The sequence below is a fragment of the Coloeus monedula genome (assembly GCF_965178545.1).
Source record: "Coloeus monedula genome assembly, chromosome: 3".
In the NCBI taxonomy this organism is placed as follows: domain Eukaryota; kingdom Metazoa; phylum Chordata; class Aves; order Passeriformes; family Corvidae; genus Coloeus; species Coloeus monedula.
Window position 1 is genome coordinate 4,643,454 of NC_138783.1, and position 21,972 is coordinate 4,665,425.

The window sequence follows — 21,972 nt, forward strand, 5'->3', positions numbered from 1 at the left end:
CAATTTCCAAAACAAACTAGGCAGTAGAATTTAGTATGTGCATACATTGATTTCATGAGGAGCTACAGTGCAGAGCCTACATATCAGACATAAGAAGCTGCCCTTTTTGTGACCCTTTTACAATAGTCAATCCACAAAGCTGCAACCAACTCAGTGACAACATAGCTACGCACACCAAGAAACATCTGCAAAAGCTGCACTTTGAACCATCCAAGGTATTAGTAGCATTCCATGAACAGTCACTCACACCTGTCATCATTCCAGAACCAGAATCGTGTCCATCTCTTGCCAAGTATTGGTATTTCCACCAGCCTGAAAGGTGAGCACAGGATTTTTTCCTATGTACAGAGAGACTTGATTAAAACCTATTCAATAAAATCCCACTACCTAACTGAGCAAGAAGATAAGAGATAGATGAAATTAAGTCATCCAAGTGATTACCCTCCTCAGCTAACAGGGTATTCATGCAGCCAATCTGTTCTGGTGTGACTAGAGACTTACTTCAGCAGTTCAAGCAAATCCAAAGCCCTTGGAGGACCATATTCCTTAGTGATCCATGGACTGCTGAATGCCTGCAGCCAGCTCTAGCACCAAGCTTGCAGTAATCTCACACTTACTTGCTAACTGAATTGCTGAGCAAACTCACAACCGGCTATAACCTGCAGCAGCACAACCACAAAACCAAAAGGAAAAGCCCATGCTAAATATTTCAAAGCATTGTTTCACAGGAATTTGTCAGTGGTGGTGCCAATTTAAATAGCTCACATGCACACTCAGAATGAGATGAATCTGATCAGGAACTAATCTGTGTTCAAAACAGCCCTTTCACTATTGTTTTCTTTTAAACCAGACCAACACCCTAGCCCAGTCCACTGTATACTGTTTTGTACAACTGAGGAGGGTTAGAAAGGACCAAGCAGGACCTGATTCAGCTGGTTCTTCCCAGGAATGCTTCTCTTTTGCGAAGTATTTATGGCCTCCCTGGTAGCACACTCTACATCACTTTCCCAGTTTACACATGTGGTCATTTGCAGAGCCATCCTTGGACTGGAACAGCGCCTTCATCCACACCCGACTTTGTCAAGCAGCAGGGTAAGAAGCATCTCCGTGCAGCCATCATCTCAACACCTTCCACAGTGAAAGCATCAAGATCCTGCAAGACCTTGATCTGAAAACATCAAGACATAGTAACCAGATTTCAGAACTCCTCCTGCACATACAGCTTTATGGAATTTATTACCAAGAGGGAGCCCTGCTCACCACCTTTCACTTGCACATGAATAACAGGTGGCTTGCAGCCAACTCTAAATGCCTCCAGCACTGGCCATTTCACCCACCTGGAGATGACCTGCCCTGATTTACCTCCATCTCATGAAGTGAAAGTGCCAACAGCCACCACTGACAACTGCTACACTGCCCAGAGCTTAACCTGCCTTTAGGGATCAGCATCTCAGTCTGACTGGAAACACTGAAGGGTAGGGTATAACCAATGTTTCAGGGCAAGTTCCCTTCGTGCCCCTTAACACCATGTGTGTAAAACATCAGTAAATGCACCACAAAGCATCTTTTTCTGCAGGGCTGGAGGAAAGAGAGTTCACAAGAACAACCACGGCCTTCCTGTTTTCCTAATGCACTTTAAGCCAAAACCTAGCAGCAGCACCGAGTGGAAAGTGCCAGCTCAACAGATACATAAAAATGCAGAAGCTGAAAGGCACAGCAGCCAAAGGGAACAATATACAAGGACTGTGGGCTAACCCCAGCAGGCAGCTCAGCCCTGCACAGCCCCTCGCTCGCTCCCCCTGCTGCAATCAGGGACAGAGCTGGGAGTGTAAAAGTGAGAAAACTCGAGGGTTGAGATAAAGACAGTTTAATAGGGAGAGCACAAGCCATCACCCTCTGCCTCCATCAGCAGGCAGGTGTTCACCATCTCCAGGAAAGCAGGGCTCTGTCAGGTGTAACCGTGCCTTGGAAGACAAATGCTGTAATTCCAAACAGCCCCCTTCCTCCTTCTTTTCCCAGCTTTTATTGCTGACCACCACTTCTGTGGTGCCCTCCCAACCCCTCGTGCACTCCCAGCCCACCTGCTATCAGGGAGGAGTGACAAACAAAGAAGGCCTTGAGGGGTGTAACCAATGCAAAACACGGTGGTCAAGGCTCTTTTCACCACAAGTCCAAAACTTAGGACAAGTTCCAAGCTACAAGGAAAATTAACTCTGTCTCAGCCAAAAATGAGTACCAATACAAATACAAATCTCATATAAACATTTTCAGGTAAAAAAGAAAAAAAAAAAGACTTATTCAGGACAAGTAACAGAATGGCCCTTTAAAGATAAAACAGATTGGGAGGAAAAACTGTATTTCAACCTGCTCAGCAAAAAATACTGATGTTAACCCTGGCTTAAGGTGGATTGCCACATCTTCCGTGCTATGGGTACTGCTTATTGCTAAACCCTAATCTGAGTAAACACTTGCTTTTCCACATGACTGCTCTTGGAGATAACACTGAATCACTGCAGTTAAAAGTTCCTCAAGTCTCTTTGCTAGCAGCAAAGCCAGTTCAGAACTTCTTGTCCTCTCCCTGCACAGCGCTCTCTTACACAAGACGTTCACATCCTCTCCATTGTGCTAATCACTTCTTGTGGGGTTCCACTAACCCAGACCAGCAAAGTACTAAAGACAAACAAACCACACACAAGAAAAAAAAAAAGGATATATGCCATAAGGATGTAAATGTTGTCACACCCAGAGCTTCCAGCTTTCTGATGTATTCCTAGGATATCCTGAGTTAGGATTCAGTAGTTCAAAAAATGTATTTTCTTGCATACAAGGCTGTTTATTTTGTTGATTACATGCAGGTGGTGGAAAGAGCAATGTATGCCACACACGATCAAACCACATCACATCATATCACACTTGGAGAACTCCCACTATGGCTGCTAATAATAAGCTTTGGATAGATGACCTGATGATGATCTATCTATATGGCACTTCTCCAGAAAAATAAGTCTTTAGAAACCACTCAGACCAAAATCTTTCAAAACAAACAGTACAAGACATCTGCCTTATAATACTAGGTTTCATTTTTTTGGTCTTCCATCTCAACTCCGTATGGGACACAGGACATCCACCACCAGTCTGGACAAGGTGGGTCCACAGACAGGCACTGGAATTGCTGTTTAATACAATCAGTTTTAATTCAGATAACAAGTAACACAGCCACGCATGCTATTACTTACACAGAGGCTGAGACTGTTGGATGGCTGGGGCCAAGAAGTATCTGGACATTTTACCTTGTTTTATCACCAAAACATTAAGGTACAGACTTTTCAACATATTCAAGAACTTCTTGCTGCTGCTGCAAGTGAGGTGAGCTGAGAGGAGTTTATGCAGCTTTTCCCTTTGCAGAACCCACTGAGCATTGCAGGCAAGGAAGTCTTCCTACCTGCAGCATCAGTGGGCTGAGCTTAAAAGGACTAACAGCTTCTGACGGGGTGAATACAGGAATTCTGACTAAACCTGGCACAAGCACGAAGTGAGCATTGCAACCCTGACTTACACTGTTATTTTCAGGAAACATTTCAAGCAGCAACTGAAATGGGCTGGTGAACTCCAAGCAGTAATAGGCACTTGAGCTACTTAACATCTCAATACTCTGCTTGTTACTGACCCATGTGTATTGTGCCCACAGTGCACTTGTATGAGTGTGTATCAAAGGAGTAGTAGGAGAAAATAAATTTTAAAAAAGATCAGGCTTTGTTGGTATCAAAAAGAATAATAAGAAAATATCTAGACATTTTTTGAGATTTCCAGGAGTAATCAGGCACCACCCTAATGTCAAACACAGGCAGGATACCACTTTAAGTCATACTTACATGGCTCACAAATGCACAATTGCAAAATAATCCATTTTCTTTATGCTCTTGGCTGGTTGTTCCAGGCTCACTCATGCACAGAAGAGATTATACCTAGATTAACTACGTATGCTACAAAATGTCCACAAAATCACAGACAGCACATTTGACAATGATCCTTCATTCTTACAAGTAAATGAAGCAACTGGGTTTTCAGATGACTGAGCATAAAGAAGCAAGATGAACTCCTAACCCACACACGCAGGAGCACACAAGAAAATAAGCTTAGAATTGTGTTATCTGTGCTTAGCTGTGAAGCAACCGGGCTTGGCAGAGCAGGTTGTGGTGTTTAATGGGGCCTGCACAGCACAGCACCCTAAGCAATATTCCTGTCTCACTGCAGGTTATTGGCCACAGGAACAGACCTGCCAAGCAGCATATGAAGAGGCAGAAGAGCAGGCATGAGGCATGGCAGCCACGTGCGCAGCACATCACCCAGCTACACGTTACATCTGAGTTACATCTGAGCGAGGGAGCAGCTACAGCCCTCTGCAAACACCACGCTTGCCCTTGCCAAACAAGGCAGGTTTTGATTTCTGAACCTCTCATGAGGTGAAAATCCTGCATAAGGAAAGGGAATGGGAAAAGGGTCCTTGAAAAAACATCAGGAGCCAGAATGACACAGGCAAGAAGAAATGCACAGCCCTGATTACCCAGGACTCCTTCACACCCCAAACTCTGGGGAAGGTCATCTTTTCCTCCCCATCACCAAACTCCTTTGAGTTCAAGAGGTAAAGAGCCTGCACTCTCATCATTTATTCCCATGCAGAGATGTAAACCTTGCTTTTCACAGCAGACAGGAGGATTAAGGATATGCAAGGAGAGAAGAAGCCAACACAGGAAGAAATTCAGGCCTTCTACAATAATCTACTACTCCCACCTACCCATAGCATTACTATGTAGCTACGACCTTTTGTTGCAGTCAGGGGAAATATGATTCCTTCTTCTCTTGTCTCCATATGTATTCCCAAAGAGCTCAGTTTTACTGTAATCTATGCATATTTCACATCTACCTACTTAATTCTACTGTCTCTGAAGATACACAGCAAGCCTTAGCAATCTCTACCTCTTTATTGCAAAATGCAGTCATCTTAAATGCAAACAATGCCCTTTGGAAATAGATTTAGGAAAAGGAATACTAATAGGAATTAGATATTAGGAGGAAGTTCTTCACTGTGAGAGTAGGGAAGCACTGGAACAGGCTGACCAGGGAACCTGTGGATGCTCCATTCCTGGACGTGTTCAAGGTCAGGTTGGATGGGGCTCTGAGCTATCTGGTCTAATGGAAGACGTCCCTGTCCATGGCAGCGGGATTGGAACAAGATCATCTTTAATGTTTGTTCCAACCCAAACCATTCTAAAATTCTATGAAATACGTTTTAAGTTCCTTACCACTCAGCACAGTGTCTTAATAAACTTCTTCCCAGACAGACTTACAATTTTACAGTTTTCCAGACATATGAACTGAGGAGGCTTCTTTAACGTCTCCTACTGAAGTACTTCACGCAGTTTTACCCACTAAGCAAGTGCTGCCAACCCAAAATATCCATCACTGGATATTCTGGGTATATGTGTACTGGATAGTCCCTCACTGTCCACGCCCAGCATCTACACACACTGAGCTGGCATGGGAAATGTGCACAACTTTTCGTGTCCAACTGATGTGTGGAACCCTCTGCCCTCTGAGAACATGAGCCTCAGCAGATTTAAGCCTCACTCCTGCAATTCCTACCACTCCACAGCCTTGTATTCTTCACTGGAAATATTCCAGAACCATCTGGACGCAATCGTGTGCCATGTGCTCTGAGATGACCCTGCCCGAGCAGGGAGGTTGGACCAGATGACCCCACTGTGGTCCCTTCCAACCCGACCTGTTCTGTGATTCCGCACTTACTCTGCACCTATACGAGTCATAAGCGCATCATCTGACTGACATAATTCCCCCTCCACCCAAATACTTCGCCACTGACCGAATCAAGTCATTTACCACAACCCCAGCGTCCCCATTCCTCGGTCACCCCGTGGCTCTCTCAACAAAGGCCACCGGCGTCCCCGGAGTGAAGAACCCATGGTGGTGCTGGGTCCCAGGCTGGGCTCGATGATCTCAGGGATCTTTTCCAAGCTAATGGATTCTGTGGAACCAGCGCAGACACGGGGCCGCCGCGCATCGCTGCCCTGGCACCGCGGCACCCCTTCCCTGCCCATGCCGGCTCCGGGGGCTTTGTCCCCGGCACACCGACCCTTCCCCCGCTGAGGACGGGGCTCCTCGGCCGCCGCCAACCTGGCTCCGAACCGGGTGGGCAGCGAACGGCACAGCCGTGCCCTGCTCGCGGATCCGCCCTCCGTCCCGGGAGCGGGATTAAAGAGCCGAACCGGCGGCCGGCCCTCCCTCGGTCCCTCGGTCCCTCACTCACCGGCGGTGAGGGCGGCGGCGATGATCAGCAGCCACGCCGCGCAGGGCCGCCCCGCGCTGCCTCCGCCCGCCGCCATCTTCCAGCCGCCGCCACCTCCCCGCGGCGCCCTCATTGTCCGCCCCCGGCCCCCGCGGGCCCGCCCCCCGCCCCCTGCCCCGCCCGCCCATTGGCTGCCGCCGCCGTCAATCACACACACCCCCCGCGCGCCGCTCGCCCCGCCCGCGCCCTGCCCCGCTGCTCCACGGGGATTGGGTAGAGGAGCCATCAGTCAAGGCCAGATAACCTATGGGAGCAGGGAACGCGCTGTTCCGGCCCCCAGCCGGGCGCGTTGCTGGCGCCCCCCGGCGGCCGGCGGGCGGTGCAGCGGGGGGTGCGGGCGCTGCGGGGCCGCTCCCGGCCGGTGCATCCCGGGCGTCACATAAACGCTGAATCACGGAATCACCCACTCAGTGAGGCTGGAAAAGACCTCTGAGATCATCGAGCCCAACCTGTGACCCAACACCACCATATCAGCTAGAGCACGGCACTGACTGCCACGTCCAGTCTTTCCTTAAACACCTCTCCAGCACCTCCCTGGGTAGCCCATCCCAATGTTTCATCAACCTTTCTGTGAAAAAAATTCCTTCTGATGTCCAGCCTGAACCTCCCCTGGTGCAGCTTGAGACCACGTCCCCTTGTCCTGTCAGTGGTTCCCTGGGAGAAGAGGCTGAACCCCACCTGGCTCCTTTCAGGGAGTTGTAGAGAGTTCTCCAGGCTGAGCGCCCCCAGCTCCCTCAGCCGCTCCTCGCAGGGCTGCCTCGGGCTCTGGCGCTGTCCGGCAGCTACCCTGCAGTGCGGGAAGCTTATCCAAATGCCTTTGGAGGCATGGTACCGATGGGCCCAGCTGGCACTGAGCCCATCTGCAAATAAACTGGCAGTCACTCCAGGGGAGTTGTGCTTCCCGTAAGTCAAAAACACCACAGGAGCTGTGGGGTGACTGTAGCCCACAAGGACCACGAAGGTTTGATGACTGTGGTGTGGTGTGGTGTCCCAAGCACTCTCAGCTATGGAAGTCTCCTGCCGTGCATCACTCGGCCCAGTTTCCAACAGGGCAGTGACGGCAGGAGCAGATCACAGTGCTCACTTAGTGCCCCAACCCCTCTGCCAGCCTTGAGTTCTCCCAGGTGATTGTTATGGTGCCGGTTTGTCCCAAGGGAAGCGGGAGAGCGCTGCTGTGAGCTCTGAGCACAGACAGTGGTGGTTCCTCCTGCCTCCACAGAAGTCCTGCCCGTTGTTCCCTGTTAACTCAGAGAGCCTGTTTCGGCCTGCATTGCCTGTAAGCACAGGCTCCTTCCGAAGCTCTCCTGCTGCACCAGTCACGCAACCATCTTTGCCTTTCGCCTGAAAATACCTGCTTGGAATTTCCCTCAGCTTGCTGACTGGACTCCCAGCTGTTACACACCACCTGAGACCAAGCTTTCATCCTTCCCTCTTCCTCATTGCTTCTGAGAACCTCTTTGTTGTGCCGTGTTTTCCCAACCATGCATTTTAAAGAAGCTGCACAAGCTGAGTCATACCTCAAGGCTATTGCTCACTGCATCCCTGAGCCTCCAGAGGCCTGCGGGGTGCTCTGCTCCTGCCCAGTGCTCCATGGATGCTGGTCCTCTCCCAGATGCCTGTGTCACCAGTTTCTCTGCCACTCTCTGGCCACCTCATCACATCTGCAGGTGAAAGAGGCCACAGGAAAGGCCCACTCCCATGTGCCACGCTGAGGAGGGTCATGACAAAGCAACCTCCTGCAAAAACTTTTTTTTTTTTTCCAGACACCACCTTACAGCTCTCATGGGATTTAAAATGTAACAGCTTATGCATCCATTACTTATACCCTAGGGGGAAGCTCTGGAGCATGTTCCTCATCTAACTGTTGTATGTGTTTTCTAGAAACCCAGACTACCAGAAATCCAGGGCACCGCTTGGGAATAAATACCAACAACACAGGCAACTCTTTGTATTGCAGGGAAATATCACCTTGTTTGGTTGGCACCTCATTTGACTTCCCTTGGGGGTGGGTCTTTAGCCAATTCATCATTATCCCTGCTTTCCAAATGGAGCAGAAACTGATAGGCAGGAATAAGCTTTTCATTCCAAGCCCTTTTTGCCTCAATACTTCCTCAGAGCTCTTCTTTCCCATGGAAACTCTGCCCAACCTCACAGCTCTCCCAGGCGGCTGGAAGTGCTCTTACCAGCATGGAAGCACCTCAGCACCCAGAGTTCACTGTTTATCTCCAGGTCCTGCAGTATTGCACAGTTCAAAAATGTTCACTCCTCTGAACAGGCCGAGCTTCACCCTTCTAAGCATTTTTCCAAGACAGTAGTCCTAAAGGGTTTTTTTTTTAATATTGCGTTTTTCTTGTTCTCAAATTGACTGTCCTTCACAGAGCTCACATGTTCCCTTTTTGTGTACTAATAAACCTGATCGGGCCACAGGTGCCCCTTACTCACACTCTCCCTCCCCCGACAGAGCTGAGATCACATTTGCACAGGAACAGCCCTGACTGCCCTGTTTGTTGTGTAGTAATACAGATGTTCACTACAGAGAACATCTGGTGGAGTCTCTGGTCTACTTACAGCAGAACATTCTTTATCCAGATAGATATTATCAAATTATTCTCTTCTGCTACTTCCAGAAAGGAAGTAGGGTGCTGGGACAACTTGATTTGTCCTGAGGAACATATATTGCATCTTCTTCCTTCTAGCTGTGTAACTCTACTCTGTCTAGTGACAACACCGGTATTTACCAAATTTCTTAGAAATTCAACTCACTGAGCTGGTGGCAAACTGATTTTTTTCAGTCTGCATATGAAGAGCTGGGATTTGTTACTTCTCTTGCTGCTGAATCCATTCCCCCTGAGGCGAGCAGCAGTGACAGGGCAGGACTGCTCAGGCCACAGCAGCCTCCTGGCAGGCTGCTGTCGAGTTGCTCAACTCGTTTCTGAGCTTTCTCACACACAGTAACATCAGCATTCAGTCTCACAACAGAAGGAAAGACACTTTTCTTCTTTTTTTTTTTTCTTTTGCTTTTGCTTATCACAAAAGGAATATCTAAACCTGTGTGTATCACTGGGGAAGATGTTAAACACATTTTTTCATGGCTGTTGTTTATGTTAGAAATTCAGACCTTTGTTTTCCTACTGTTTTGGAGAGGCCTCTAGTAGCTTGCCACAGAGAGCAAGCAGGATTTTGATGTTATAAAAAAGGGGTAATAACTTCTAGGTAGAGAAGCAAATATATTCAGACTGATTTTACATTTTTAATGGTTTTCACTGTTTTCTCTTTAGCCTGCATCTCTGTACATCCTAGAGGAATTGTACAGTATACACTGTTTAGTGTGCAAAGATATGCACTCCTGAAAAAAAATCCCACCCAAAACACTAATTTTGAATTAGTAATAGAAGAACATGAGAGAGAAAGAAAAAAAAAGGCTCTATTTGTACAAGAAAGCATTGGGTGTCTATTACAACGTTATTTTTTCTTCTGCAAGTTGGGAGAAACTGTGACTAGCGGATAATCCCAATTCATGTTTACTTGGTTAACTAGAAATGTGATTTTTTTTTCAAAACTCAAGAGCTGGCAGCAGCACAGTAATTGCATATGGACCTTGAAGAGTTTGGGAACTATTTGTCACAGAGTCACAGAGTTGTTGGGGCTGGAAGGGACCTCTGGAGATCATCCAGCCCAACCCCTCTGCCAAGGCAGGGTCACCTATGCAGATTACACAGAGAAAGGTCCAGGTGGGGTTTAAATGTCTCCAGGACAGGAGAATCCGTGCCCTCCCTGGGCAGCTGTTCCAGTGGTCTGGCTCCTTAGCACAAAGAAGTTCTTCCTCATGTGGAGTGGAACTTCTTATGATTTAGTTTCTGGCCATTGCTCCTTGTCCTGTCACTAGGCACCACTGAAAACAGCCTGGCACCATCCTCCTTTGAGATATTTACATATATTGATGAGATCCCCTCTCAGTCTTGTCTTCCATAACTCAGCTTTTCCATAATTTGATTAAGAAGAATGTCTTGGGTCACCCACTATGCAAGGATAAGTGTTCTGAGGAAAACTTAGGATGGAAAAGGAGGGGAATGATGAGCTATTCCAGTGCTGAATGGATGCTAAGGAACAATTTCAGTCACGAGTCTTCCTGATAACCTTGATACATAAGAAAGCGCATAAAATGGAAGCAATTTGCCTTCCCGTCTCTCCCTCCATCTCTCCAACTTCTTGGAATATACTGGAACATAGGCAAAATTAGTGTAGTGGCTGTTGCTGTACGGAGGCAAAAGCCAAGGTAGCACTGACCTCTACCCTGACCAGCATCAGCGTTCAAAGACTCTCTATTTAAGCAGGTCTGCATAAAATCATCATCTGCAAGTTAGGAAAGTAACGTTGCCACTATTTGGCTGTGGTACAGCTTGAAATTATGGAAATGAACCACGAATTTCCCCTCATCGCGCTGGGGTTTGTGGTCTGGCTGTCGCGGTCGATAGCTCGCCACGTACGAGCAGCTTTTGCACCCACGGGGCGACAGGGCTGCCGCGGTGCCCGGGCAGGAACCCGGGGAGCGCCGGCAGCCACAGGAACAGCGCGCGTGCCCCCTCAGGAACAGGGAACACCGCGGGAATGGGGTCGGGCCGGAGCTGTCCCGCGCGGCGGCTGCGCGGCGCCACCGAAGCGTTCCTGTGCAGGGGAGAGGAAAAGCCTCTTGCGGCGGCTCGTTGGTCTAGGGGTATGATTCTCGCTTAGGGTGCGAGAGGTCCCGGGTTCAAATCCCGGACGAGCCCAGGTTTTTTTTTTTCCTTGAATTTTCTTCCTTCTCCGCAGCAGCGAAGCGAAGGGACAGGCGCGGGAATAGCAACGAGACCCACTCGTTCCTTTTTAGCGCAAGAAAAAGCGTTAATAACTCACCAGGGAGCAGCCGCTCCTCCTCGTCTCGCACCGGGCGTCGCGACTCCCACTTTTCCCAGGCAGTCCCCCGCCTTCCCCTCACCGAGACGGCGCTGCGGGGCCGCTCCTCTCCGTTCCGAGAGGCTCTACCCGGGCCGTGCCGCCCCAACCCGGCTCCGGAGCCATCCCCGCCCCCGCTGCGGGGGAGCCTGAGGCGCAAAACCGCAGCAGGGCCCCGCGGCGGCAAAATAGGGAGCGCTGCCGCGCCCCTTCCTTAGCGGGCTCGTCCGGGATTTGAACCCGGGACCTCTCGCACCCGAAGCGAGAATCATACCCCTAGACCAACGAGCCGCTCTCTTGGTGTTCTCCCAGCTCGGCACTTCACTGTCATCCCGCCTCCTCCCGGCCTGGCCGCCGCGCCGCGGCCTGTGCGGGTCTGCTACCTGTGTGGGTCTGTCCTTCCCGGCCAGCACCGCACTGCCAGCGGCTTTGCCCAGCGCTCCGGAACACATCGCTGCTCTCCCGAACTGCGGGGCTTGCGGCCATTTCTCCCGGCTCGCCCCCTCCCTCCCTTCCCCGGGTAATCCCTGGCATCGTCCTTCCCCCGGCCCTACGGCTCTGCACGTTAGCGGTCATTCCGCGTCCCCGCGGGGGGAGCGGCGGCCCCCGCGGCGCTCCGCTCCTTTCCCCCGCGCTCCCGCGCTCATCCGAGGGGCGCAGGAACAACCTATCCTTCCCATTCCAACTCCCATTCCCACTCCCACTCCGCGCCCGCGGTGGCGCTGGAAGCCGGGCGAGCTCGCTCCCAGGGGATCGGGAGGCGGGGGAATAGACCCCCCCCACACCCCCCCCGCGGCTTTGGTTCGTCCCGGGCCGCGCCTGCGCTGCGCCCCCTGGCGGCGCCGGGCGGGTGTCGCACCACTGCCCTCGGTCCCCGCGCATCCCGGGTGTGCGCGGGCGCTCCCGGGGCTGATCCACGGGCAGGACAAGCACCCACGGGAGCCACAGGCATCGCCTTTGGGGTTCTGAGCCCACAGCACCCTCCTGGTTCAAATCCCGCTTGTCCCTGATGTGCTCTGTCCTGCTAATGCTTCCTGTCATCCTCATGTTTCCACGCCTCTGCATCCCAGACTTTCAAAAAGTCCTATTCCTCCCTATTCCTCAGTAGTTGCTCTCTCAAATTAAAATGTTGACGTCCTAATGCCAGTGGAAATCTCACCCCTGTTCTGTCTGCTGCTACCAGCTGCCCATGCTTCCTCAGCTTCTTCATCTTTCTAGGAGGAAACAAAACACATACATTTTTGTTTTGCTTTTGTTTTATTCCATTTCTTTATTCTGTTTCTCCCTCGGATTTCCATTCCCGTGCTCGGGACACACATACACATTCTCTAAACAGGCACACATATATCTGTACGTACAGTAAGGCACAACCACTCACATCCAGATGGGACAGTCTGCTGAGAGAAGAAACAAGGGACAGCCAGTGATTGCAGCCTGCCCTGGAATACAAGCTATAGCAAGCAGATTAAAATGGATTCAAAAACAACAGTGCTCCACAGCATGGCTCAAAAGGGTGTGGAGGTCGTGTTTACCAACAAGCCCATGATATGCAGGAGGGCAAGCGCTGCTGGCTCTCAGCAAGTGCGGCCTCAGTGCTTTCATGGGGGAAAAACAAAGGCAGGGCACACACAGAGCCTCTTCTTCCCGTGAGATTTTAGAGCTAGTGAACAGAAAGAGGATATCAGACACAAAGGTTTGGAACACTGCTTTGTTGCAGAGCCTGCCAGAGGACAGATGTGAGCTGTGTGGTGTGAAATGCTTGTGCCTCTACAGAGAGGCAGGGACAAGCCAAGCCTCTGACCCTGCTCAGCTTCACGTTTGCTAGAAGGAGCTTTGGGAGGGATGAGGACGAGCAGAATGTTCTGCCCTGGTCCCTGCAGCCGTGTCTATGCTGCTGGGTACCAGGTGGCTGGCAGCAGGTTTAAGCACTGAACCCTGACCATTCACAATGCCTAACATCTGGCTGATGCTTCAACTTTTGACAAGTCTGGCTCACTGGAGCCCAGTGAGCCCAGACTTGTCCACATGTCCACGTCACACTGTGGACATTTTGTTCAGTGTAGCCAGCACAGCTTCAGGTACTGCTGTCAGGAAACTGGTCAAGTGAGGGTCTGACATCCACCTTCCCCCAAGTACTCTCCAGACAGAAATCATAGTGACTGCTAACCTGTGACTTTTAGTAGCCCAAGAGTAAATGCCAATCTAGTACAGTGCATAAGTACTTAGGAGGGACTGGCTGCCTGAACTTTGCCAGTTCAGCCAGGCAATGCCACTGGAAACTCAGCCAGCTAAGACTACTTTTCTTTGACCAGCACAAAATTCATTGGCTGTTTCCAGGAAGCTGGGATGCTTTCTGTCATGAGTGGCTCTTGGTGGCCACTCATGACAGTAAAAGTTTCAAAAAAGATTGGATAAGGTCTGGAAGTGAGAAAGACCGGACAAGCAGCCCTTCTAAATCTGGACTGGAGCCGAGAACCAGATAAGAGAACTTGCCCTGTTGACCTACTCAGCACATCTTTTCTTTGCCTACAGTCTGCTGGCTGTCACTTTCCACTGCACTTAAAGCACCCCAAAGCTGAAGCACACAAGACCTACCAGCCTACCACAGGTGGCTGTTTCACAGATCAGCCCCACTCCAAAGGGATTTTGTATTTTTATGATCCATGTTCTAGGAGTTTTCCCGTGTTCAGGGTTCACACTGTCTGCCATACAGCACATATGGAGAAAACATACTGTTTCCCATCGTTAAAACATTATTTACTGAAGTTTTAAAGCCCAAAGTACTTTAAAAGAAGCAACCAAAAAGGCACCATACGTGTATGTATGTACGTAACTGATGAACTTCATCTAAGACCAATGCAGGGGAGAAGAAAAAGACATTTTGGAGCAGGATGAAGAAGCAGAAGGACTGTGAGTGGTGGTGGCTGCTGGCTCCAGGACAGTGGGTGTCAGGTCTCTCAGTCCCCAAATATCACCAAGGAACGCCAGCCAACACCTGAGTTTTGAACTCCGAAGAGATTGCAAACAGTGTCTTGTTCCAGCCGTCCCAAAATATGATGGTGCAAAGCAGAGAGGCAGCGAGTGGCCACTCAGCTCTGTGATGAGTCTGGACCTCAGGGGATTTCTGCATTCTGCTCCTCTCCTGCCACTGAAGGTTTTCCAGTAGCTTCCACATTGATTGGGTTAGATGGCTCCTATCCACATGTTAAGTCTCCTCTGCCCTGATTGGATATGTCCTTCTGAGAGGGGAAAATACGTAAGGAAATAATGAAAAATAATCATGGGTCTAAGCAAAGGCAGTGCTGGGAAGTCCTGGGGGTACTTTGGTGGTTTCTGTGCTAGGAGGCAAAGGTGAGCTGCAGCCTGAGCACCAGAATCCTTCCTTCAGCTGCTCCTTGCCAAACCAAGGAAGCATTTGAAGAGGAGGTGATTGAGGTGGGATGAGACACATTCTCAGGCATCTGTGGCTCTGTTATCAGTGGTTACAGAACACACAAGAAGGTGCATGGAACAAGTCCTGCTTTAGCCAGCAGAAATCCTTTTATTTCAAGTAGCAAAGGCCCCTGCTTGCACACTTCCAGAGCTGGTCATGAAACTGGTCTGTCCTGGGTTTGCTGGCAAAGCTAACAAGCTGAACAAATAGGGAATATATATGTACACATGTATACATACAACGTGTGCACACATATAAATATGTATATGTAAGAAATCATACTGATACAGTGTATACATGGTTACTGCTGGGGAAATGTGCTTTTTACTGCAAGTACTTTCAAACTGCTTTCAAAACAGCAATGCAGGAGGGTGCCTGGTAAGCAGAGCCTCTCCATTATAGTGAATCCAGAACCAGCTTTGCTTCTTTTCCATCCTCTCTGTAACACCACCCAGGAGGGCTGGTCGTTTTGAGTACCCTGCCTCACAGCCTCTGCAGGCCTGAGATCTGAGGCTTTTGACATGGGGGGAGCAGCAAAATTGTTGTTGTGTTCTGTCACAGTTGCCATTTCTGTTAACAGCAAAACCCTCAGGTGTCTTAGGAGCCATCATCACGCTGGCCCATCTTACCTGTGTGTCACAGCTACGCTGTGCCCTGGTCCTGCGTGGCTGACACTGAAGGCTCACTGGCAGTCTCTAACCCCACTGCATCCTGCAGCGGTTCGGGTGCCAGTGCTGTTTCTTCAGTGTCTGATGTTCTCTGTGTGTCTGTGTTCTCACTGCTCTCCTTTGTTTCACCTTCAGCTTCCTCCTTCTCCTTGTCCCCCTTTCCTTGTTCACAGGCAGTGCTTTGCTGCTCTTCTCCCTGGGAACCCTCACACAACTCACTGTTTCCAGAGGGAGGCTGAGGAGAGTTCTCCTCTCCTGGGGCATCATGACACACTTCTTCCTTCTCTGTATTCCCTGTGTTATTCTTGCAAGGAGTAATTTCCTCTGCCTGCTTTTCCCTTTTTTCCCCATCTTCTGATCTACTGGATCCTCTCCTTGATGGGGGCTTCTCATCAGACTCTGCCTGATTCTTCTGCTCTTTGCTCCCTTTTTCTTCATCCTCTGATCTGCTGGATCCTCTCCTTGATGCTGGCTTCTCATCAGACCCTGCCTGTTTCTTCTGGTCTTTGCTCCCTGTTTCCGCCTCCTCTGTCTTGCCATTGGGCCCAAAGACCTCATCTTCCCTGGCACCATTTTCAGGAGAAGACAAGTTGACCACTAAATCTTCCCCGTCCCCGTACTCGGACAGAGATCTTCGGAACCTCCGGGAGGGAGGCCTGCGCTTTATCGATCCTCGTGTCCGCACCTGGGAGGCAGGAAAGGCAGACATTGAAGCAGTCAAGAGAGCGGTACTGGAAAGCAGGAAAGCACAACAGAGGAAAATAGCATTGGATGTCCCAGCTTCTTCTACTCTGGGCAGTTTGCTGGTTGAGGAAGGAGGCTGTACTCCAGCTGGTGATGGTGAATGCAGGTTACAGCTCCCCACTTAAGTGCCAAACACGCTGGTGACACCTGACAAACTGCCATGTTCTGTGTGGCTCCCTAAACTGAGCCTCAGTCACCTCAGACATTCACTGGCATGTGGCACCACCTGCTCACAGCACTCCCTGGCACCAGCCACCCTGGTACTGCTGAGCTGAGGTGACTGGGTCCTGCCCCTTCAACCCCTCCTTCACCCACCAGGAAGGCTGCTGGAGGAGGCAGGCAGAGAGGAGACTCCACAGAGCTGCACCAAAAGGCATTTTGGAACCCGGTGCATAGATCTTCTCTCTTGGCCACAAATGCATACTCTTACAGCAGGACTGAGGGCTCAGCCTCCTCTTCCTCTTCATCCCCAAGCAATAAACAAGCCTTATGGAATGGAGAAATCCTAGCACACATCTCCTACCTTGTTGTAGAACTGCAGCTGAGTGCCTTCTGGGGGCTGATCAAAGCTGACTGGCGTCTCACTGGGCTGGGACTGAGTCCCTGGGCTGGTGGGCGTTGAGGGAGGCGTGCTGAACGGAGAAACCAGGACTTTCAACCCAGGGCTTTTGGGAGACACTCCCGGCAGCAGAGCAGCTGGAGCAAAAGCCAGATTGGCCTGCAAAGAAAAACCCCCATTAGGGGCGTGCATGACAGCAGCGTGTGCTACACATGATAACCACACAGGGGAACCCCTGCCCTGCCACATCTCTCAGCTGTCACAGACCTTCTGGTTGCGGGTTTCTCCGGGTGACATGGTCAACAAACAAGTCTGGGCACAGCAGTTATGACTGGACATTTGTCCTTCCCTGGCAGCTGGAACTAAGAACATATTCTTTTGTCATCCTGAGGCCTTTTGGGATTTTCCAGTGACCCAGCCAAGCCACCACACTCTGCAGTGGCTGAGCTGGCAGAAAATCTGAACAAGCAACCAGCAATCACTTCAAGATTTAAACCCTCCTGTAGGCAAATGTCCTTGGGTGCATCAGGAGGGACAGTGCTATGAATAGGCTCAGGTTGTGTCAGGGTGGCCAGGAGGCTCTGGAGTGACACGTGCTGCCGGGACAGGCAGCTGGCAGCGGCAGGGCACTCTGTCTTCAGGCTGTGGAGCGCTGAACCACCCTCAGCAGAGCAGATCAGGCACCGCAGAAACATAAAAAGGGCAGGAAACGCTGGGTGTGTTTGTGTGTAACTGTGGGAATCCAGAGGAGGGAAGTGCAGTGCAGAGCTTCCAGGCACACATGTGGGACAGCCAGAGCCCGGAACACACGCCCCACTGCCAGGACTGTCACCGCCTCTGCTCGATGCCAGCTCCCCGATGGAGTGCAGGGGACTCAGTGCAAGTGACACTGCTGCCAGGAAAGAGCTGGAGGAAGTCTCAGCCACGGTTTCCCTCACTTTCTCTCAAGAGCTGCACTTAAACTGAGGCTCCTGCCCCTGCTCCCTGCTCGAGCAGTGCTGCTGCCATGCCCACGCCCAGCCATGTAAAACGATCCTGATCCATGCACTGACATGCTCAGGGACACGCCGGGGGATCACTGGACTGCTTCTGATGCTTGTTGCCATTACCAGACCTGCTCTGCCTTCATCTTTGTGTATGGTGGGACTGGGTCCTCACCAGTGAGGCCACTGCCCCATTTACCTGGCTGTCACCCCTGGCTCCTGCATCCCATTTCCCTGTGGGTGCTCTGCACGGGAAGTAGCTGTGACCCATGCCAATCAGTTTTAATTTGATGGGGAAGCCATGTGGGTTCTGCCAGGACCTACCTGCAGTTTTTCAATCATGGGTGAGCTTTTCACCTTGACCTTGGGAATGGGGCAAGCATTTGGCGACCGCTTCTGCAAAACAACATGCAGGAAAACGTCACAGTAAAGTAGGTGAGAAACAGGAAATACAATAAAGGCAGAAAACTTGGAAGAGGTAAGCAGAAACTGCTGGTAGGGAAGCAAATGAAGCCTCATGTAGTGTTTTCACACAAAAGTTTCTTTTTCTTCATTCCTGACCCCGTTCTCCTTTCATCCTACAGCCAGATACATTCCTCTGGGGGAGAAGGGCTGCTGTCTGAAGTGTCTGAGTTAGGTGATGTGTGATGGCTCTGCTCCTACACTGCCTTCACTAAGGTATCTAGACTGTGGCACAGTTTCCCCTGGTACCATTTCAGGATCAGGCAGATTAAAATTCTATCTCTTAAAGCCATAATGTCGGCAAACATTGTGAACTTTCTGCGACAGGAAAGACTTTCTGCCACCACTTGAGTAACCAAGGTAAAGGATATCCAATTAGTATAAGCAGGAAGGGGCTAAATGGCAGGAAAGGTAGAGCTCTGAAAAGGCTGGAAGCAGTCTCAGAAAGAGACAGCATTGCTTTCAGAAGGGGCATATTGCTTTTTTCAGAAAAGGAAGGAATCTAGCATTTTAGAACTTAATACTCCTTTGGCATGGAGGCAGCAAGAGCCTGTAGCTCACAGATAAGAAGGACAAAGAACTACCTGCTTGTTAAGGGCAGGTGACAACGTGAAATTTGGTGGGTAGACCTCATACCCTGAAACACAGAAGGATGGAAGTGACCAAAGAAGTCCTGGCCTGAGTGTAAACCTTCCTCAGTAGCAGCTAGCTTACTGGGACCCGCGCATTCAAGGGTCCTAAAGAAGTATTCAGTGGGTATTGCCAACAAACCCTCTTCTTCACTTTGGATTAATCATTCCCCTTTTCTGAGGATGGAAAAATCTCATGAGCAGAACTATTACCCCATTATGAGCAACAAACAGCATGGGTGCTCCCTGCTCAAATCTAATAAAATACCAGTGGTTCCTGAACAGTGGTAACTGGATGGATCCATCAGTGAGCCAAGGGTGAAAACAAAAGCAGCAGAAATGGGCTGTGCATCCATGCTGCAGGAGCAGGGAACAGCATGGAGCTGACTCTGAGTCAGTACATGTGGGAGGGCAGGGGCAGGTTTGATGCTGCAAGATTGATGTCTTTGGCTGCACAGCCTGACCTCTCTGCCACCTCCAAACTCATGTCTCAGGAGAGAACAGGTTGCAGAGAGGAAAGACCTTGTCCCCCTATTAAACTGATACTCACTTGCTCATCATTGTCACTTGTCTCAGTTTTGTGGGAATACAAGGGAAGGGAGCAGGGTGGTTTCCTCCGAGTTGGCTTGTGTGGTGGCACCTAAGAGAAGAAAACAACCAACTCAGCAGCAGGGAAATCAGGTTTCTTAAAAAGGAAGTGAAATTCAAGCACCAAAGGGCATGCTGTGTGAGTGACCTGCTCGGGAGGCAGGGCTCAGCCTGCCCAAATGAGTCATCCAAAGGCAGCACAAGGTGGTATTAGCACATGGGGGTGCTTGTAGCATCTGGAGCCCAGTCTTAGTACTGGAAGAGTAGCCTGTATCTTTTTCTTGATGCAACAGACACTCTTCTAAGCTGTGAAGCCTTCCCAGAAACTTCATCTGCAAAGCATCCTGCTAGAAACCCCTTCACACTGGAACAGGTTGTGACTGTTCTCTTTCCTGTTTTTACCAGGATTTCCTTTCAGTGAGTCCCAGCTGCCTACCTGGTGCATCTGATACATTTTAGGGAAAAAAAGGGAAATTCCAACTTTTTCAGAATTTCAGCCCCATTCGTTTCTCTTGAATGAAGAAAAGCAGCTCACAGGGACAAGGCCTCAGCTGTAACCTTAAATTTGACTAAGAAACAGATTCTCTAGGGGAGAAGGAACAAGGCAACTTAATGGCAGGGACATTGATTCCTTCTGAATGTCCTTGGACTCTCAGAAGGACAAGAGAGCTCCCTAGGAAGAGATGCATAGCACGTAACTATTGCTCTGGTCTTGAAGCTCAACTGTCTCCATTTTCATGCCAGGTTTGCAGTCTCTTGCCAAGCTGTTAACATACTTTTCATGTGTAAAAAAAAACCAAAACCAAAATAACTGGCTAATACTGTGGATCTTGGATAATATCTAGAATAAAGTATCTGGATAATTTTGCTGCCTTCTCACAGGCTGGCATGTGAAAAGTTGGATTATGGCATCTTTACCCTCTGTAGAGTTGGTTGTCTTGGAGGACCTGTGCACCAGATGTCACTTAAATTCTGGAGGTGCTGCACCCAGCCATGGCATTGCTGCATTTCTAAGCAGCTAAGGGCAGCCCTGCCCTTATCCTCGTGTCATGCTAGGAAGTAAAAATGTGTCTTATGGAAACCTGACGGTTCTGCAACCATGAAATGCTGCGCTGTGCCACAGCAGATGTGTCAGAGGTTCCCTGGTTGACAGGATCCTCTCTGCTGGCATGGGCGAAGCAAGGGTTAAAGACCATCCACTGGGCCATTAATCTGAAACCAGCTTGAGAAAGCCGGTGGGGAAGTGACAGATGGCTTGGAGAGAAAAGACAGGAAACTTTGTCCTCCTCTGTCTCTGGAGAAAATGAGTTTCCCCGAACTGTGAGGCCCCTCCACGCTGCCCTGGCTTGGGAGTAGCAGAGGTCTGCAGATAACACAAGAGAGGTCTGGGAACTTTCTGCCTTCTGAAGGATGAGGGACTTAGTGCAATTGAATCCCATACCTTCAAAAGAGGAAATCATTGTAATGGGACGGATGGAGTGGCGTGCTGGCGACCAGAGAGAAAAAAACAGTGCTTGGGAAAAGATTGGCTATTCCCATCCTGGGAGTGCAAAACTCTGATAGATGATGGAATGCCAGCCCTACAGGACAGAGGTCACCACTGCATCCAGCCAAAGACAGGAAGGGTGGCAGGGAGGATACCCTTAGGCCAGCCTGGGATCTGAGTGGCAGAAGGGAGCAGTTCAGTTTCTAAAGGGCACACATTGCCTGAGAAGGGCCACCAGCAAACATTTATGCTTCTAAAAGAAAAAGGCATAATGATACAGGAGGCTCTCTGAAAATGTCAACCTCCTTTCATAAATAACCCTGGCTTTCCTTTCTTCCTAAGAGAGGTATTCTAGCGTTTAGCTTAGCTGGTGAAAGTCAGCGTGTGAGGGATTGCCTGGTGTAGTGGGATTTCATTAAAATAAAGCTTCAGCATGATAGAGATAGGCACAGAGTCTGAAACATCATTGGGAAGAGGCAGTGAAGGTGAGTAAAGAGGCAGCTTTCTCTCAGACTCACACAGAAGTAATTACCTGGAGGTGTAAGGAGGAGGAAACCCTCTTTTGTGAACGAGGTGCTGATGACCTGCCACTGGCTGCTACACTGCATAATCTTGCTGTTTGCTTTCTTTTTCCATCAACATTGGCTATTTCATTACTCACTGCTGCTGTCTGCCCACAAAAGCAGCACTGCTGTCTGCTGCTGCTGGGTAAATCTGTGCACCCTACCAAGCTTTGCAGTATCTCAGTTAGTGTCCGTCCCAAGACATGGCTCTACCAAAATACTCATCCACCAGTCGGCAATGCATGGAAGATACTGCCACAGCTTGCATGGCACAGAGAGGTGAGTCCTCTGCACAGATTCAAAATCAAGGTGGATGCATGCTCAGATCATTGATGCTCCAGCAGGAAGAGACAAGTGATTAACTTCCCACTCAGTTTCCTGCTGGTGGCTGCAGAGCACCTTACCTCTTTTCCAGGGACATTGGCTGCTTGCTCTTTGAACTTCCCTGCTAGCTGAGCCACTGAGGGTGATGCCGACTTGTCCACCTCTGAGTTGGTCTCTGCTGGCCTGTTCTGACAAACCAGGAACAAGAAGTTATGAGTGAAGGCTGGGAAAAGCAAG

General features: G+C 49.9%; 2 protein-coding genes across 3 annotated transcripts in view; both read right to left on the minus strand.

The window, feature by feature from the left end:
• The window catches only part of MPZL1 (myelin protein zero like 1), a gene marked incomplete at its 5' end in the record, with an annotated part of 37,528 nt that extends 31,111 nt beyond the window's left edge, over window positions 1-6,417 (minus strand). For both annotated transcript variants that reach the window (XM_082277712.1, XM_082277711.1), the window contains one exon: window positions 6,326-6,417. In XM_082277712.1, the coding sequence (XP_082133838.1) occupies window positions 6,326-6,401 (76 nt within the window). The remainder of the gene's footprint in view (window positions 1-6,325) is intronic.
• Window positions 6,418-12,556: 6,139 nt separating this feature from the next.
• RCSD1 (RCSD domain containing 1) overlaps window positions 12,557-21,972 on the minus strand; it is a 31,228-nt gene continuing 21,812 nt past the window's right edge. The window contains exons 2-7 of the mRNA XM_082278661.1: window positions 21,816-21,923; window positions 19,325-19,414; window positions 18,008-18,079; window positions 16,665-16,859; window positions 15,359-16,082; window positions 12,557-14,535 (exon numbers count right to left, since the gene is read on the minus strand). Coding sequence (XP_082134787.1) covers window positions 15,372-16,082; window positions 16,665-16,859; window positions 18,008-18,079; window positions 19,325-19,414; window positions 21,816-21,923 — 1,176 coding nt within the window. The 3' untranslated portion in view covers window positions 12,557-14,535; window positions 15,359-15,371. The remainder of the gene's footprint in view (window positions 14,536-15,358; window positions 16,083-16,664; window positions 16,860-18,007; window positions 18,080-19,324; window positions 19,415-21,815; window positions 21,924-21,972) is intronic.